Source organism: Ostreococcus lucimarinus, chromosome 11 (genome assembly GCF_000092065.1).
Source record: "Ostreococcus lucimarinus CCE9901 chromosome 11, complete sequence".
Taxonomy (NCBI): Eukaryota; Viridiplantae; Chlorophyta; class Mamiellophyceae; order Mamiellales; family Bathycoccaceae; genus Ostreococcus; species Ostreococcus sp. 'lucimarinus'.
In genome coordinates, this window is record NC_009365.1 from 175,881 (window position 1) to 193,253 (window position 17,373).

A 17,373-nucleotide genomic window follows, 5' to 3' on the forward strand; every position below is an offset into this window, starting at 1 on the left:
GGTGGCGTCCCGTTGAGTAAGTGCACGATGAACGTCCCGAGCGAAAACCAGTCCGCGCGTTCGTCGTGGCCGACGCCGCGAACGACTTCGGGCGCCATGTACGCCGCGGCGCCGCACGCCGTAAACGTCTTTCCGGGCGTGTCGTCCGTCACCGCGAGATGTTTAGCGAAGCGGAAGTCAGTCAACCGCAGCGCGCCGTGCTGATCGATCGTCATCGTCTCCGGGTCCATTCCTCGGAATACGATGTCCATGGCGTGGACGTACTCGAACACGAGCGTAAACGCGGCGACGTAGTACTTGACGACTTCGGGCTTGGAGCCGCCGCCGCACGCGATGACAGCTTCGAGCGCACATCTCGGCGCGAATGGGTACGGAATGGAGATGAAACTCGAGTCTTTCGATGGGATGGCGGGTATGGGAATGAATGCCGGCGGCTTGGCTGAGCCCGCCGTGAGCATTGTGATGATGGCGCGCTCGCGCAACACGCCCTCGACTCGCGCGAGCGATTCTGTTCTCGCGAGCGAGATCTGCACCGTCGCCTCCTTAGACGCCCCCTTCGTTTCGCGCAAGTGACCGAGCAACGTCATGTACAGCGCCTCACGCGAGGCTCGCTCGTCGTCCCCGAAACTTAATCGCCGCTCGTGCGGATCTAAAGCGCGCTGGGGCGATCGGATGCGTTCCATCGACGACGATCGCTCGAGAGTGGCGCTCGACGTCCGCACGATCGCCTCGGTTCCGGTGACGTTTGTTATATCGGTCAGCTTAACGCGCCATACCTCAACGTCGTCGCTGATGGCTTGAATATTAGTCGCACACGGCGCGCCACTTCTCGAGAGAAGCGCGCGTTCACCAAAATATTGCCCACTCGTCAACTTGAGCACCACCCTCGGCGTCTCGCTCTCGTCGCGCGCATTCGCACGCACGGTGCACGACACATCCCCCCTACTGATGATGTACATAGCATTTATCTGCTGTCCCTGACGCGCGATGAGCTCGCTTGTTTGAGCCTTTACGAGAGATTTCCCGCGCTTATCGACGATGTTCGTGGCGATTCGGCGCAAGTCGCTGATGCTCACGGCTTTCAGCGCGTCCACGCCGCGCAGCGCGCTCGTGAGCGTGTTTACGCTCGGCTCGTCGTCCTCGCGCATGAGACGCGTGTAAGTGGCGAAGTCAAGCACCCAGAGGACCACGTCACTGTTCGCGGTGACGGTCTCGTGCGGATTTTGGGCGTGCGCCATGCACTGTTCGTTGAAGCACATTCTGTCGCCGCCTTTGCCATACGTTCGCACCTTGACGGCTTCCTTCTTCTCCGCATTCTCGTCTCCCTCGTTCTCGACCCACGCGACGTTGTCGCGCCCCGTGAGAGTGCCACTCTGTACGGCATAAAGCGCACGCAGCGAATACTTGTCGTTTTGCGTCACGACGACATCGCCGTCGTACACTCTTTTCCTGTACATCGCCTCCGCGACTTCGTTCAAAATCGCATCCGAGACGCCGATAAATAAGAATGATTGCTTGAGAATCGATAATAACGCCGATTTGTCCTCCGCGGTGGCGATGGACAGATCTCCCATCTGCTCTTCCAGTGAACCTCTCGTGTTGAACGAGATATCGGACGGTAAACCGTAAGGGTGCACCACGCGATAACTGCGGCGCGTTTGCATGGTGAACGACGGCACGACGCGACGTCGAGGTCTCGCCGACGTTGGGAACGGCGACGAGAGCTGGTTCGCGCGATCGGGAAAGTTGAACAGCGCACTGACGCTCACGGACTTTCTCGGCGTGACGGGATCGGGATCGGGATGGGTTTCGTCCGGGAAGTCTTCAATCAAGATGACGATGACGGTGATGTCGTCCGTGCGCGTCTCGTATTGAAGCCAGAGCTTGTACGATTCCACCACGAGCGCGATTGCGCTCTGCTGTGGATCGCTCGTCGCCATCGCGGCTTTGATCACGCTTGTGGACGGAATGAATTCGAAAACTCCATCTGAAGCGATCACGATCGCCTTCGTGTCTTTGTTCAAGCGCACGCGCTCGATTTCCGGCGTCGCGACGACGCCGATGCGCTCGGCGACGGCGTCGCCTATGGAACGAGTAAACGCCGTGCCAGGATACATCCCATTCTTCGCCCACAGTCGCGGGGGATCGCCATCGTCGTCTTGCTCCGTCCCCCAACACTGCACGGTGGGATCTTTGAACCCCTCGAGCTGATCGAGCGTCATCACGCGCGCGCCCGCCTTCTTCACCCGCTCGCACTCATCCGCGCGAAACGGCGTCTGATCCGAACTCAAATCCACCGTCTCCACCACAACCTCTCCCTTATCGTCCGCCTTCTCTATCCCCATCGTCGCCCGCGAGTCCCCCACGTTTATCACGTACAAATCCCTCCCCTTCACGTGCGCGATGATCCCCGTCGTCCCGCTCAACGAATCGTCCACCTCGCTCCTTCGCAGCGCCTCGTTCGTCGTTCGAAACGCCTCCTCGTACCCTTTCGCGTCCCCAAACTCTCGCTTCGCCATCTCCATCGGCACTCTCATCGCCGCGAACCTCGCGCACTCCGTTCCAAACTCCCCGTGTCCGTCGAAGACGCCGAAGACGCACTCGTCGTCGCGATCTCCAAATCTCGCCTCGCTCACGTGCGCGTCCTGGTTCGCCTTGCTCAGCGCCTCTGGGTAGTACCCTCGCTGCGAGCACGCCGCGTATCGCATCGCGTACGACTGCGCGCGACCGCGTTCGTCCGTGAACGCCACTCGGACCGTCTTCGCGCCCTTGACGCCGGCGAGACGGGCGTTGTATTGCTCCTGCGTCAGCGGGCCGCCGCGCAGGCGCACTTGGTACCGCACGGGGGCGTCGTCCGTCGGATCGACGCATTCGTCGTCGTCGCGCGCGCGCGCGCGATCGGCGACGGGACGAACGGGGCGCGCGCGCGATGGAGACGCGGGCGCGCGAGGCGCCGCGTCGCGCGCGGCGCTCGCGGCGTCCGCGGCGGAGGACGCGCATCCCATGCGCGCGGCGAAGAGTGCGGCAACGGTTTGGATTTGGAGGCGAGCGGGACGGGACGCGCGAGACGAGACGCGATTCGAATGGATCGAGAGAACCGCGAGGGACGCGCGACGAAAAGCGCGGATAAGGTGATACTAAGGATGCTACGCGCGCGCGTTCGCGCGAGGGACGAGGGGCGTCGCGACGGCGGTGGACGGGACGAGCTAGAGCGCGTCGCGCAAGACGCCGTCGGCGCGGTACTTGTCCTTCTCGGCCTGCCGCGCTCGCGCCCTGTCGGGGTCGACGCGACGAATGCCTTGGATGCCCACGGTCGGGGGACGACGCTCGCGTTCCCAAACTTCTTCTTCGTTGTCGATGTGGGTGGTGACGGAGAGCTTCGTGCCGCGTTTGGCGGCTTGTTCAATCTTTTCGCGAATGGCGTCGGATTGTAACGCGCTGAACGGGGCGGCGTCTTTTCCGCCGCCGGCGCCGCCGCTTTGGGAGCCGGACTTTCTAAAATCAAATACTTGTTTACCGCCGCCGCCGCCGCCGCCGTGCCACCCGCCAGCCTCCATGCTCAGACCGTTCGAGGCGATTTGTTGCAGCGACTGGTACACCGCCTCCACGTTCAACTCCATGTTCAGTTGTTTCTCTTCAATCGTGTCGTTGCTGATGATGATGTGTGACACGTTCGACGCGGTGTCTTGGCCAACAACTTGCACTTCCTTGACAGCGATCATGACTTGCGCGATTTGCTCTGAAATATTTACTATGTCGGCGTGCATTTGTTGCATCGCGAGCTTGATGGCGCCCATCGTCGCCCCGGGCGCCGCTCCCGAGACTGGTACATTCGTATCCTTGAATCCACCCGCTGTGACCGTTCCGATTGCACCAGCTTGCTCCCTCGCACGTCTTTTCGTATCCTCTTGGGCGCGTTCCTGCTGCAGCAACTCGCGCCAATTCGAGCACACGTTGCGCGTTGTTTCTTCTAAAAATCTTCGCATGTCGCACTCGCTCAACGCGATGCGCGCCATCTTTGGTTTGTTCAGCGCTTGTAGCGCGTGCAAAAACTCATCCTCGAAGTTACGCAATAGAGTCGGTTGATGTTGCGCGCAAATATCATAAAACACCGCGTGGTCCATGACGAGCGCCTCGACGTGTTTGTCAAACGGCATGGCGCACAACATGCCTTTATAGAACCCGGAAAGTAAACCGGGGTTGAGCACTGTGCCCGGGCCGCGGAGCAAACCTTTTTCTTCCGCGAGTTCGATTTGCTGTTCTCGCAATCGCTTGCGCTTGATTTTCTGTACGTGGGAGTGGTGGAATCCGGACGCCTCGTCGGGGGAATACGAAACTCTCCCGTTGAGCGTGATGATGAACTTATCCGCAAGTTCGTACGGATAGCATATACGTGCGCCTCGCGCGTACATGTGCGTATCCATGGTACGACAGAGGATCTCTATCACAATCCCGTCGGGCTGCACCGTGCCATTGGCCTTTAAACCTATGGACAGCGCTTTACCGTAAATGTAAAAGTTGACGTCGGCGCGAATCGCCTCGGGGAGCGGTTGGATGATATCTCGGTTCACCAGTTTTTGAGGTTTCGCGGAAGCCTTGTAGTGCGACCGGACGCGCGATTTCAATCCGTTTGGCATCTTGTGCTCGGACAAAAGTTCGCGTACGTGGTTCATGAGCACCGCGAAGCGATTCCCGGGCGAGTCTTCATCCATGGACATGTTCACGCCGGAGATGATGGCGGAAAATACAAAGCCCCCGGTGATCATCACGAGGATGGCTATGACGCGTTCATCGACAGTGGTCGGAACGACGTTACCGTAGCCTACCGTCGTGAGTGTTTGCACCGACCAAAACAACGCGGCAACGTACATTTCACTCTTGTGCGACTCTACACCGCTCGCGTCTTCGCGTTGAAAGTCGTACACGTAGGCGTACGCACACGCCATCCAGTGAGAAAGGAGCACTAAAAGCGCGAGCAAGCGCCCGAGAGTCACCATTTTATACACGCGCATAAGATTCTCTTGATAACGTTCCAAGATTCTACCCGTGCGCATCACGCGAAGTAGGCGCAGCATTTTGAACAAACGCAGCACCTCGGGCACTTGTGAATTCTCAGCCGCGGCGCCACACGCCGCCTCAGACTCCCACGAACACGTCAACGTGCCATCGATGCTGCGAGAAACGTAATCCACGGGGATTAGCGATATGGCGTCCGGAATGAACCAGCCTTTCAAGTAATGCTTTTGAATCTTCCACAAATTCGTCACGTAGTGAAAGTCGTCGTCATCGGCGCTCGTCTCCCAGTACGCCGTGAAGAAGTTGAAAAACATGTCAATGTAGAAATAAATATCGACCAGAAAATCCGCGACGTACCACAATCCGTACGACGGCTCGCTGAACCCGATGCGATAGGGCACGGAAATCGCGATGTACAGCAACAGGAAAATTTGTAGAAAATCCCAATACTGCCGCAGCTTCGTCGTCGGGTGCATGACGAATAACGATCTCGCCTCGTCGTCATCGCCGTATTTCGCGATCGCCGAGGCTTCATCTTCGTCCTCATCGCTGTCCGCCGCGTTCCAATCGGCCTCGGACTCGTCGCCGTGATCCAAGAAATTTTCCAACCGGGTGGTATCAAACATCTTTTGCTTGTGCTTCTCCGACGCCGCCGCCGTCATCGCCGCCCTCGCCATCTTATTCTCATCTAACCGCCGCCTCGTGTCGCCCTCCTCCTTTTCGCGCAGCGCCTTCGCGCTCGTCGCCAACCCATGCTTCGCTCTCGCCGCGCTTCCCCGCGGCACGTTGACGATGCCCGCCTTCGCCGCCTCCTTCGCCCTTCGAATCGCATCCTTCACCTTCTCCGCCCGCGTCATCGCTCGCGTCCCGTTCGCCGCGTCGAGCTTTCCATCGCCATCCCCGCGCGCGCCCTCGTCGCTTCCCGCGCTGTCGTGCGCGCTCGCCGTCGTCGCGTCGCGCGCGTCGCTCGCGTTTGGTGTTGCGCCCGCGCCGAAGAATTCGTCGTCGGAATCGCCGTCGCGCGTCGCGCGCGTCGCGCGATCGCGCGTCTTCGCGCGCGCGCGCTCGGCGGCGGCCATCGCGCGCCTGCGCGGCGACGCGACGTCGCGACGACGCGGTGTGCGACGCGTCGCGCCGCGACCGACCGACCGACGCGCGCGTCCGTGCGCCACATCGTATGGGCAAACAGTATAACGTTAATATAAACCATCGCCCCGACGCCGCGCCGTCGACGCGCGCGGCGCCGCGCACGCGCGCGCGCCGATGTTCGCGCCCGCGACGCGCCGCGCGCTGACGCGCGCCGCGCGACGCGCGATGTGCGGCGCGCGCGCGTCCGTCGACGACGGACTGACGCTCACCGACGCGTGCGCGACGCGCCTGCGCGCCATCGCCGACGAAGACGGAAGCGCGCCCGCGCGCCTGCGGCTCGCCGTCGAGGGCGGCGGGTGCTCGGGGTTCAAGTACGAGTTCACCCTCGAGCGCGACGCGGCGACGGCGCGCGATAAGACGTTTCGAGCGGCGAACGGGGCGGAGGTGGTGGTGGATGCGATTTCGTACGAATTCGTCAAGGGGGCGACGATCGATTACGCGGAGGAGATGATCAAGAGCTCGTTCGAGGTGGTGAAGAATCCGCAGGCGGAGACGTCGTGCGGGTGCGGGGCGTCGTTCGGGGCGAAGGACGGCGCGTTCGGGGGGTGACGAGGACGACGGAACGCGTCGGCGAACCGAAGACGGAAGCGCGGGAGGGGGCGCGGGGGGTAATTTTTTCTGTACCGCGCGGCGCACGGCGCGAGATTTAGGATAGGACTGCGATTGCAACACGACGATGGCTACGTTTACGAGACGACGACGGAGGGCTCGAGAGGGCTTCGATCGCGCGCGTCTACGCGGTCGCCGCGTCGATTTCCGCCGATACGCGCGCGGCGTCGCCCGCGGCGACGACGCGCGGCGTTCCCGCGGGAGGATCGCGACACATCTCCGGCCCAATCGTGGAATCGTCCACCATGGTGAAGCACGGCACGTCCTTGAACTTGCCGTCGGCGTATTCGTGAATCTTTTTGACGCCGTCCAAAAACGGCAAGCTCACCATCGCCGCGAACTCGTGCACGCGCGCGCCGAGCTGATCGACGAGATTGAACCCCGCCAACGCCGTCCCACCCGTGGCGATCAAATCATCGATCAGAACCACGCGATCGCCCGCTTTGACGCTCCCCAGGCGCATCACCGTCTCGTCCGTCGAATACTCGGTGACGTACGTCCCGCTCGACACCAGCACCCCCGGCAGCTTCCCAGCCTTGCGAATCATCACGAACGGCACGTTCAGCGCCATCGCGATCGGCGGTCCGAACAGGAACCCTCGCGCGTCGAATCCCGCGATGTGCGTCGGTCCCGCCTCGCCCTGCGCGCGATACCTCGCGACGAACAGCTCCGTCACCGCGCGAAACACCTCGGGATTCTCCGTGATCCCGCTCACGTCGTAAAACGACGGCACGTCGTGCGGCGAGTACTCGGGTCCGTACCACGGCAGCGCCGCCGCGATCGCGCGCACCGCCGCGTCGTTTTGGTCCAAGCAAAAGTGATTTTCCCTGTCGCGCGCGCGCATCCATCCCGAACCGTCGTCAGCGCGTCGTTCGCGCGCGCGCGTCGTCGCGTCGCCGCGCGTCGATCGAGCGCGCGTTCGCGCTCGCGCGTCGCGCGCACCCGAGCGTTTTCACCGCGGGCGTCGCCATCGCGCGTGCGTCGTCGCGCGCGCGCGCGTCGAGGTGTGCCGACCGACGGCGTCGCCGCACGTCGCGACGCGCGTCGGACGCGCGCCGGACGCGCGCGCGATGGCGTCGCGCGTCGCGTCGAGCGCGCGCGCGTCGTCGTCGCGCGTCGCGCGCGGCGAAGACGGCGCGAGGCGCGCGCGCGCGTCGGCGGTTTCGAGACGGCGCGCGGGCGCGGTCGGCGACGCGCGCGTGTGCGTCGAGACGGCGCTGCGCGACGACGACGAGACGTCGGGAGTCGCGGACGGGCCGGGGTGCTTCGCGCTCGAGGACGCGGCGGGCGCGGTGGTGTTCGTGGGGGGCGGGCGGCGCGCGCGGGACGCGCTGCGGGCGTACGCGGCGACGACGACGAGAGACGTCCGGAACGAGGTGTTCGTCGGCGCGGTCGAGACGCTGCCGAAGCGATCGAGATCGAGCGCGGTGCGAAACGCGATGAAGGCGATGCTCGAGGGGTTGGAGTACGCGCCGGAAGATAACGCGGCGGCGACGACGGCGGCGACGGCGGAAACCGTCGGATACGCGTTCTCGAGCGATCACCTGCGCGCGCTCGAGCGCGATGGGTACGTCGTCGTGGATGATTTGATATCGCAAGACGTCGCGCGGGCCGCCGCGGCGTCGGCGCGGGCGATGTACGATCGCGGGGTGATGCAGAATTTGCGACAAGAGGGCAGGGACGACGACGTCGCCGTGTTGGCGACGTCGAGCCTTCCGGCCGGGGACGAGTTCGCCGGCCTGCGGCCTTGCGTCGAGGCGTTGCTGCGCGTTCCGGACGATCTTCGACGCGTCGTCGCGCGCGTCGACGACGACGCGCTCGGTGCGGACGTCGTATCAAAAGTTCGCGCGTGTCGAGCCCCCGACCGCCTGATGCTCGCTCGATACGGCTCCGAGAGCTGTCGATACGTCCCGCATCTCGACAACGACCCCTCCGACGACGCGAACGACGCCGGATCGCCCGGTTTACGACCATCGGACAGAGTGTTCACCCTGATCGCGTATTTGAACCCCGATTGGGACGCGACGCGCGGCGGTCGCTTTCGAGCCTATCGCCCCGGCGTCGCCGCCGACGCCGCCTCGCCGTCTGATTTCGTCGACATCGACCCGATTCTCGGCCGCGTCGTCGTCTTCGACGCCGCCAAGCTCTTGCACGAGGTTCGTCCGAGTTTTCACGACCGTTACGCCGTCACCGTGTGGACGCGCGGCGCAGAGCTTTTGCCCGCGTAGCTCCGGAGCCAGCCTTCCCGCCATATCCGATTGTCACGCGAGACTGCATTATTCGTCATCGCACGGCTCGACGCACCGCGCGCGCGCGCGCCGACGACCGCCCGAGCGAGACATCGCCCGCGCGCGCGTCGTCGCCGATGTCGCGCGCCGACGCCGCGTCAGCGACGCCCGCGGCGCCGATTCCCGGTGACGAATTAATCGACGACGCGCCGTCGCCGATCGACGCGACCGCGACCGCGACCGCGACCGCGACGGGACGCGCGCGCGACGCGGTCGCGAATGATGACTCGAGACCGACGACGAGCGCGTCGAGCGAGGACTCGAACGCGACGATGGAGGACGTGAAAGCGTCGGACGTGGTCGAGAAGAAGATGTCGCTAAACGCGAGGCGGGTGGACCGCGGACGAACGGCGAACGGCGCGAACGCGACGGGCGCCGAACGAGGATCGAGACGACAACATGAGTCGAATAAGTTTTTGCCGTGGTTACCGGAGAGAGCGACGCTCGAGGGGACGCTCGAGAAGAAGGCGGAGGAGACGAGTTGGTTCGCGAGCGTCTTCGGCGGCGCGACGGATACTTGGAATTTGAGACACTTCATGCTGTACGAGGCGCACTTGTTTTGGGGGAAAGGATTCAGCACGATGCACGGGTACGGGACGATTTTGAGTGCGAAAGAGGCACCCGAACACGGACCTGCGGCGTTCGTGATCGAGATGATGGCGGTGCCGAAGCGGTCGCTGCGTAGAAGTCTTCAGGAAAACGCCGACTTTATGGATCTCCTCTCGGGATTGTGCTGCAAGCCCGCGGGGTTCAAGACGATGACTTTGCGCGCTGGAAGTCCGACGGATCGCGCGCGATGGATCGACGCGCTGCAACTGGGAATGACGAGCTCGCCGCTTTCGGCAAGAATGCCGCTTGAGTGCTCGGACGAGATCCCGCCGAGCCCGCGCGTTTCCACGGATAGCGATCGGTCCTCGCTTGATTTCAGTTTCGGGAACAAACACAAAAAGTACGAAGAACCGCCGCCGCCGATGTCACCAGGTGCGGCGCCCGGGCGACTGTCTCAAAACGCTGCTCCGATCGACGATGAAGATGTTGGAAAATACGCCTTCAATTTGAGCGAGAACACAGGCGTCTCGAGCGGATTGCCGCCGCTGCCGAAGAAGGTGCTCGATCGTATCCCTTCGGCGCTCAAGAAGGGTTCGAGTTTTTCCACGTCGATAAACGTCAGGCGTAACTCTAGCGATGGAAACTCTAAGTCGGTGACGTTCAACGAGCACGTAGAGACGCAAGTGATCGCCAAGTCGCCGAGTAAACACGGCCTCGCCGCGGCAGAGGAGACTGATAAAGAGTTCAGAACGCGCACGCGTCTTCTCCAAGCCGCGGGGAAGTTTAAGATCGCGGAGGAAGAGTTATCCATAGGTGCTAAACTCGGTGTTGGGTCTTTTGGTGTCGTGCATCGCGCGAAGTGGAACGACACCGACGTCGCCTACAAAACCATGATTGCCGACAAAATGAACGACGACACCATCAATGCCTTTGCGGAGGAGATTCGCATGATGCGCGCGTTGCGTCATCCAAACATCGTACTGTTCCTCGGTGCGGTGATTCAGCGGGGTCGAATGGGAATCGTTTCCGAGCTCATGAAGCGCGGAAACTTGGAGCAACTGTTGCACGGCAACGGTAAGTGGAGCGAGTCGCTTCGTAGCAATGGGATGCTTCGCAGACAAATGGCGGCGGATTGCGCGCGCGGGATGTTGTATTTACACTCCCTCGCCCACCCTGTTGTACATCACGACTTGAAACCGGCAAACTTGCTGGTCGATGCAAATTGGACACTGAAAGTGAGTGATTTTGGGATGAGCGAGTTGAAGAGCTACACGTACGGATCGAATTGCAAAGCTCCCGGGGGAACGCCCGAATGGATGGCGCCCGAGGCGCTTCGCGGCGACGACGTCAACGAGCTCTCCGACGTGTTTTCGTTCGGTGTCATTCTGTGGGAGCTCATCACCCTGAATTTCCCGTGGGCCGATCTCTCGTCACCCGTGCAAATCGTCGCTCAAGTCGCGTTTTTGCACCGACGGTTGAAAATTCCGAGCTGGGTCGAGGACCCGATGGAGCAACTATTGCACGATTGCTGGACGCGTGAGACGGAGGCGCGACCAACGTTTGCGAGCATCGTCGAACGCCTCGTGGGCGATTACCCAGCCGCGTGGTCGCAAGGTAAAGAGTCGAAATCCGCCGAGCAAGAAGCGGCCGACATTCTCGCCCTGATGTCCAAAGACGACGGTTCCCCGACGTCGGCGATCGAAGACGACGAATTCGTCGACGCTAGCGACGACATCGACGTCTCCGTCATCTCTGCCTTCGCCCCTCGCGGATTGGCCCCGATTCGCACCCCGACGCCCGTCCACGACGCCACCGCGTCCAGGACTCTCGGTTCCGAGGACGATTCCGCGGAGGAATCCAACTCGCTCGATTCCTCCGCCGAAGTCTCCGTCGCGAATTCCCCTCGTAAGCCCCCTCTCACCGCCAGCGTCGCCGCCAACGTCGGCGCTTTCCGCCCGAAGATCCTCTCGCCCCTCAAAACCCCTCGCGCGCGCGCCGGCGTCGCCGAGCCTTAGCCGCCAGCCCTTTGTAAAGTTATAATTCGACTCGACGCCGCGACGCCGTCCCGTCCCGCCCAGTCCCACGCTCCCATCTTCACTCGACGCGTCACAACGCCTCGGCCCGCGACGCGCCTCGCGCCGCCGCCGCACCGCGCGCGATGGACCCCTCGATGTTCACGCCCGAGATGATCGTGCGTCGCGACGCGCGAGCGCCGCGCCGCGACGCGAACGCGCGCGCGATGACGACCGCGACGCTTCGAAAGATCGCGCGACGCCGCGAACGCGCGCGCGACGCGAGCGAACGACTGACGGAACGACGGATCGCGCGACTTGAACGCGAACGCAGGCGCAAGCGCAACAGATGATGTCGAACATGACGCCCGAACAGATGGCGCAGATGCAACGCATGGCGGGGTCGATGGGCCTCGGCGCGCCGCCGGGCGCGGCGGAGGCGATGAAAAATATGACGGCGGAGGACATGCGACGAGCGGCGCAAGAGATGGGGAACATGACGCCGGAACAGTTGAAGACGCAGTACGAACAGGCGCAGGGACACGCGAAAGCGAGCGCGGATTATCGATACGCGGGGAGCGAGACGCTGAAGAAGGAGGGGAATAAACTCGTGGGAGAGGGGAAACACGCGGATGCGGTGGAGAAGTACGCGCGAGTGAAGGAAAACTTGAAGGATGATGTGAACGCGGCGGCGAAGACGCTGCGGTTGTCGTGCATGTTGAACATGGCGCTTTGTTTTAACAAGATTGGGAAGCACGACGGGGCGATTAGCGAGTGCACCGAGGCGCTCGAGCTCGAACCGCGGAGCTTGAAGGCGTACTATCGACGCGGACAAGCGTACGTGGCGAAGGGTGAGCTCGAACAAGGTGTGAATGATTTGATGCGGGCGAATAAGCTCAGTCCTGGAGATGAGACAGTGGCGGGAGAGCTCGAAGCAGCCGTCAAGCGCATGGAATCGCAAGGATTAGCCGTGCCGGCCGCCGCGCCGGAATTCGACCATCCCGAGGCGGCGCCCACGACGAGCGCCGGCTCGAGCGGTAGTGCGATGCCGGGGATGCCTGGGATGCCGACGCTCACGCCTGATGTTCAAGCACAGGTGAGCGCGATGATGAGCGACCCGAACGCCATGGAGCAAATGTCGTCGATGATGGGCAACTTGTCCGACGATCAAATCGAGCAGATGGCGGCGACGAATCCCATGATGGCGGGCATGGACCCGGATCACGTGAAAAAGGCAGCGGGCATGATGAAGAACATGAAGCCGGAGACTATGCAAAGCATGATGAAGATGGCGCAGAGCATGGGCACGGAGGGCGGGAAAGGCTTCGACCCGAACGACCCCGAAATGATGTCCAAGATGCAAAAGGAGTTGAACAACCCGGAGATGCGCGAGGCCATGGTTGAAATGATCCAGGGTATGGATTCGGAGTCTTTGAAGGAGATGTCCAAGAGCATGGGCATGACGATGGACGACGCGCAAGCTGAGCAAGCGGTCAACGCTCTCAAGAACATTTCGCCAAAGACCATGGAACGGATGCTCTCAATGGCTTCCGTCGCGGGCGGGATCTACAGTCGATTCAAGCGACCGATCGATTGGGCTATGCGCAACAAGCGCACGGCGCTCAGCATCTTTGTCGTGTTCACGGCCATGGGGACGACGTACGTGCTGCGATGGTGGCGTCGCCGCGGAGGAGCCGTGGAAGCGGCTGACAACCAAACCTCGACCTCAACGTTTTAATGCTATCCTTCGTGTCAACAATTACATTCCTAATCGCTCGTGTGGACGATGCACTGACGGGCAGCGTCGTACGAGAAGTGCGAGTTTCTGAAGGCTGAACTGCCGTAAAACGGCGCCAAATCCTCGATGCCGTACGCTCTCGCCTTGCTCTCGAGATCGCGGCAACGCACTGTCGTCGTCTGACCCGCGGTATCCGCTTGACTGTTCGGCTTGGCGCCGACATTTTCCCAGCGCATCGTTTCCCGAAGTAGTCCGCGAAGAATTTCGAGGAGCAAAGCGTCGTAGTCGCGATGGAAGTGCGTGTATCGCGCAAACTTCTTCTGCAGGGTCTTTTGCACGGATTGCTTTTGAGTGCCGATGAAAGACTGCAGCATGCATCCAATCGCAGCGTCGATGTCATCAGCCGATACTTGCTGGCTAAGTCGCATCGCCGCTCGAGCTTCACTCATTCGGATGATGGACTCGATGTGACGCACGGCGACGGGCATGCCTTCACGCGTCACAGACTCCTTTCGCAATTCGGCGTAGACTCGTTGAATCTTCGGCAAGTCTTGCTGATTTAGCTTTGGGCGACATTCTTTTTTCGCGTACGAAATATACTTGCGCAACAATTTTTGATCAATCGGCTCGATGTCGTCGTCGTCATTTTCCCCAAATGGATTCTGCAACGGCGCTTCCGGATCGTCTTCAAATCTCGGATGGCACTTGACGTGGGAGTGTACCACGAACTTAGCGAGCCTTTCATCTAAGACAGGGTCAATAACGTCGCGAACGACGCAAAGAATATCGAAGCGGGAAAGGATTGGATCCGTCAGTTCAACGTTGTCGCTGAACGTCTTGGACGAATCGTATCGACCGCCGATGGGGTTCGCTGCGGCGATGACCGAGCATCTCGCTTGTAAAGAAGTCACAATACCAGCCTTGGAGATAGATATGGATTGCTGCTCCATTGCCTCGTGAATGGAGACGCGATCTTGCTCGTTCATCTTATCGAATTCGTCAATGAGGCACACACCGCGATCGGCGAGCACGAGGGCGCCGCCTTCCAGCACAAACTCGCGAGTCACCGGATCTTTGTGCACGGCAGCTGTTAAACCGACCGCAGACGCGCCTTTACCAGTGGTGTACACGGCGCGACCCGCGGTGGCTTGTGTGTACTTCAAAAACTGTGATTTCGCAACACCGGGATCCCCGAGCAACAACATGTTGATGTCGCCGCGCAATCGCGTCTTGCCCTTGACGAACTTTTCTTGACCGCCAAACAGCGCAAATGCGATACCCATCTTGATATCTTCGTGCCCGTGAATGGACGGCGCGATAGACTTCATGATGCGTCGAACGATTTTGGGATCACGGCTGAGCTTTCTGATGTCCTCGCGATCTTCATCCGTGAGATTGCCCGACGAGTACAAATCTCCTTTTCGTTTGACGTAATTCGCCTCGATGTACGTCGTGAATACGGGAAATCCCTGCTGACGCGTGTTCAGCGACGCTTCGAAGTTATTTGTGTACACCCCGGTGACTTCAATCTCGTCACCCGGTTTCGCCATGTCAATCAAGTCGTTCAACACGATAACCTCTTTACTTCGCGGAATGCGGCCAGCCGGAACGCTTCCCGGAGATTCCTGCAACGTCAACTTCTGGTAGTTGCGATACACCGTCTTTGCGGAGTTAATCTGCCATCTACCTTTTTGATGGCACTCCGGGCAGGCATTCGGGCGCTCCTCTTCTCTGCTACTATTTTGGAAGATTGGACCGACGTTGTACGAACACACCATGCACGTGTACGTCACATTTTTCAGTTGCGGAAACACACCCGTGCGTCGCGTCACGACACCGCTGACGCGAATCAATGAGTTTAAGTGCGATTGGCGAATATCACGAATAGCGTCCTCGACGGGCAAATCCACGATTCGCACGAACACGTCGGGATGAATGTCGCCGTACGACGGGTAAAGCTTCAACACTTCGGTGAGCGCGACTTCGTCGAATAGATCGAGCATGTCCTTCGGCGCGTCCGCGACCCAAACCGCGATCAGAGACTCACTCTTCGCCAGGTGCATGTAACTGATTTCCAAACTCTGCAAGTTGTTGTTGCACATCTCGCGAATCTTTTTGTGATAAAGCGACCGCCCGGCTTCGTCGACTTGTCCTTTGCGCAAAAACCGACTCAAACGCTTGCGAATCTCCACCTTCGTGCGATCCTTCGTGATCCACTCGCGAAGAGGGCAATCGTACACGTCAATGTTCACGTCGAATTCCTCGTCATCGTCTTCCATGTCCCCATCTGCGGCGCGATCCGCGGCCCTTCGCCTTCGCGCCTGCCGCAACCATTCGTCCTCGCCCTCCTCGAGCGCCCGCGGCCGCACCCGACCCGCGCGTCGTCCACCACGATCTTCATAAATATCCCGCTGTTCCATCAACTCTTCCGCGCGCAATCGCGCCTCGAGTTCGGCCTCCGCATCGTACTCTTCGTCCTCCTGCGCCAGTCCCGCCTCTTCGTACTGGTCCAAGTGCGGCATCACTTGGTAATCCCTACGCCGTACGAAAATAACGCGTTCCTCACGTTCGTCAGTCGCGCGATCCGACGCTCACTCCATCCCCACCGTCGCGTCTCGCCCCGCGCGCCGCCCTTGGCGCGTCTTCCCCGCTCTCGCGTCGTCCGCGCGCGAGCGACAGCTCGAAATTCAAATATTCAAACCCGCGTCCCGTCCCCGTTCTCGCCCTCGCGCGTCGCGCGTCGCTCGCGTCGCTCCCGCACCGTTCCATGTCGTTCATCAAATCCTCTCCATCGCTCTCGTCGTCGCTCCCGCGCGAGTCCTCGCTCGCGTCGCCGTCGCTCGCCCCGACGTCGTCGCGCTGATCGTGATGCGGCACGAACGGATCGTCCGCGCCCGCGCGCTCGAACGCGTCCCGCGCGTCGTCGTACGCGTCCGAGGCGTCGTCGCGGTCATCGCTATCGCTCGTCGCCATCGCGGCGCGCGCGCGTCGTCGCGTCGCGTCGCGTCGCGCGTCGTCGAGTGTCGCGCGCGCGTTTGAATTCGCATCACAGCTCGACGCGCGCGCGACGCGCCGGCGACGCGCCTTCGGCGAGCGCGCGCGCGGCGAGCGCGAGCGAGCGACGTCGCGCGCGCGCGCGCCGCGCGAGGACGAAACCGCGCGCGAGGACGACGAGGCGCGCGATCGCGGATCGCGAATCGCGACGCGCGGGCGATGGAAACGAAACGCGTCGTCTTCGTGTCGCTGAAACCGTCGTCGACGGCGAGCGATGATCAACACGCGTCGAGGAACGCGCGACGGAAGCGCGCGCTCGGGATCGAGGAGAGGGCGACGTGGGAGGAGTTTGTGAGCGCGGCGTGCGCGCGGTTGCAAATCGCGGGCGCGCGGGCGGTGTATCACGCGAGCACGGGCGAACGCGTGCACGGGATAGAGGACGTGCAAGACATTGAAGATTTAATCGTCGAGGAGGATGAGAGCGCGCGGATGATGACGAGCGGCGCGACGCCGGGGGTGAGCCCGTTGCGAACGCCGAACGGACGCGCGAACGGGGCGACCGCGCGCGGAACGCCGGGAAGGGATTACGACGGTGATTACGACGACGACGATGGAAAGAGTAAACCGCGAAGGATGTCGGTGCTGTTGTCGAGCCTCGTACCGGGACTCGGCAGCGCGGTGGGCGACGGGGCGTTGAGGAAACTGGACAGCGCGTTGGACGCGGCGGAGCGCGGCGACGACGACGGCCGATCGAAGAATCATCGCGTGCCGACGCGCAAGCCCGTGGGCGCGCGAAAGACGTTGAAGCGAAAGAAGCGCTTGAATAGGCGCGCGGCGGCGTTGTTGCTGATCGTGTTCGTCGGTACGTTGGTGTACGTCTTCGGTCGACGCTTTGAAGACGCGCCGTTCTAATAGTCTAGTTGTAAAACAGTCGTCATTGCGTCGCGTTCGCGACTTTGTCTCGGCGCCTCCGCGCGGTGCGCATCGCGCGAACGCGTAGCGCGCGACGCATGCGCTC

At 61.7% G+C, this 17,373-nt stretch overlaps 10 protein-coding genes across 10 annotated transcripts; 5 read left to right on the forward strand and 5 right to left on the reverse strand.

Moving 5' to 3' along the window:
• Positions 1 to 8: 8 nt before the first annotated feature.
• OSTLU_7301 (predicted protein) lies at positions 9 to 296 on the reverse strand (the record flags this gene model as incomplete). Its single annotated transcript, XM_001420400.1, has 1 exon — positions 9 to 296. A coding segment is annotated over one exon (288 nt), but the record flags the coding sequence as incomplete, so codon positions are not given.
• Positions 297 to 1,808: 1,512 nt separating this feature from the next.
• Positions 1,809 to 2,717, reverse strand: OSTLU_4795 (predicted protein; the record flags this gene model as incomplete). Its single annotated transcript, XM_001420401.1, has 1 exon — positions 1,809 to 2,717. A coding segment is annotated over one exon (909 nt), but the record flags the coding sequence as incomplete, so codon positions are not given.
• A 489-nt stretch (positions 2,718 to 3,206) lies between these two features.
• On the reverse strand, positions 3,207 to 6,095 carry OSTLU_88568 (VIC family transporter: potassium ion channel subfamily H; the record flags this gene model as incomplete). Its single annotated transcript, XM_001420402.1, has 1 exon — positions 3,207 to 6,095. The coding sequence occupies one exon, from the start codon at positions 6,093 to 6,095 to the stop codon at positions 3,207 to 3,209; it is 2,889 nt and encodes a 962-aa protein (XP_001420439.1).
• A 235-nt stretch (positions 6,096 to 6,330) lies between these two features.
• On the forward strand, positions 6,331 to 6,714 carry OSTLU_26412 (predicted protein; the record flags this gene model as incomplete). Its single annotated transcript, XM_001420228.1, has 1 exon — positions 6,331 to 6,714. The coding sequence occupies one exon, from the start codon at positions 6,331 to 6,333 to the stop codon at positions 6,712 to 6,714; it is 384 nt and encodes a 127-aa protein (XP_001420265.1).
• Positions 6,715 to 6,898: 184 nt separating this feature from the next.
• Positions 6,899 to 7,618, reverse strand: OSTLU_26413 (predicted protein; the record flags this gene model as incomplete). The annotated part of the gene is made up of 1 exon (XM_001420403.1): positions 6,899 to 7,618. One exon carries the CDS (start codon positions 7,616 to 7,618, stop codon positions 6,899 to 6,901), a length of 720 nt encoding a protein of 239 aa, XP_001420440.1.
• A 595-nt stretch (positions 7,619 to 8,213) lies between these two features.
• On the forward strand, positions 8,214 to 9,002 carry OSTLU_26414 (predicted protein; the record flags this gene model as incomplete). The annotated part of the gene is made up of 1 exon (XM_001420229.1): positions 8,214 to 9,002. One exon carries the CDS (start codon positions 8,214 to 8,216, stop codon positions 9,000 to 9,002), a length of 789 nt encoding a protein of 262 aa, XP_001420266.1.
• A 1,391-nt stretch (positions 9,003 to 10,393) lies between these two features.
• Positions 10,394 to 11,194, forward strand: OSTLU_3085 (predicted protein; the record flags this gene model as incomplete). Its single annotated transcript, XM_001420230.1, has 1 exon — positions 10,394 to 11,194. A coding segment is annotated over one exon (801 nt), but the record flags the coding sequence as incomplete, so codon positions are not given.
• A 769-nt stretch (positions 11,195 to 11,963) lies between these two features.
• On the forward strand, positions 11,964 to 13,361 carry TPR5a (TRP-containing protein; the record flags this gene model as incomplete). The annotated part of the gene is made up of 2 exons (XM_001420231.1): positions 11,964 to 12,719; positions 12,756 to 13,361. Coding segments are annotated over 2 exons (1,362 nt in total), but the record flags the coding sequence as incomplete, so codon positions are not given.
• A 29-nt stretch (positions 13,362 to 13,390) lies between these two features.
• Positions 13,391 to 15,781, reverse strand: OSTLU_44312 (predicted protein; the record flags this gene model as incomplete). The annotated part of the gene is made up of 1 exon (XM_001420404.1): positions 13,391 to 15,781. One exon carries the CDS (start codon positions 15,779 to 15,781, stop codon positions 13,391 to 13,393), a length of 2,391 nt encoding a protein of 796 aa, XP_001420441.1.
• Positions 15,782 to 16,574: 793 nt separating this feature from the next.
• OSTLU_93424 (predicted protein) lies at positions 16,575 to 17,267 on the forward strand (the record flags this gene model as incomplete). The annotated part of the gene is made up of 1 exon (XM_001420232.1): positions 16,575 to 17,267. The coding sequence occupies one exon, from the start codon at positions 16,575 to 16,577 to the stop codon at positions 17,265 to 17,267; it is 693 nt and encodes a 230-aa protein (XP_001420269.1).
• Between the last annotated feature and the right edge of the window lie 106 nt (positions 17,268 to 17,373).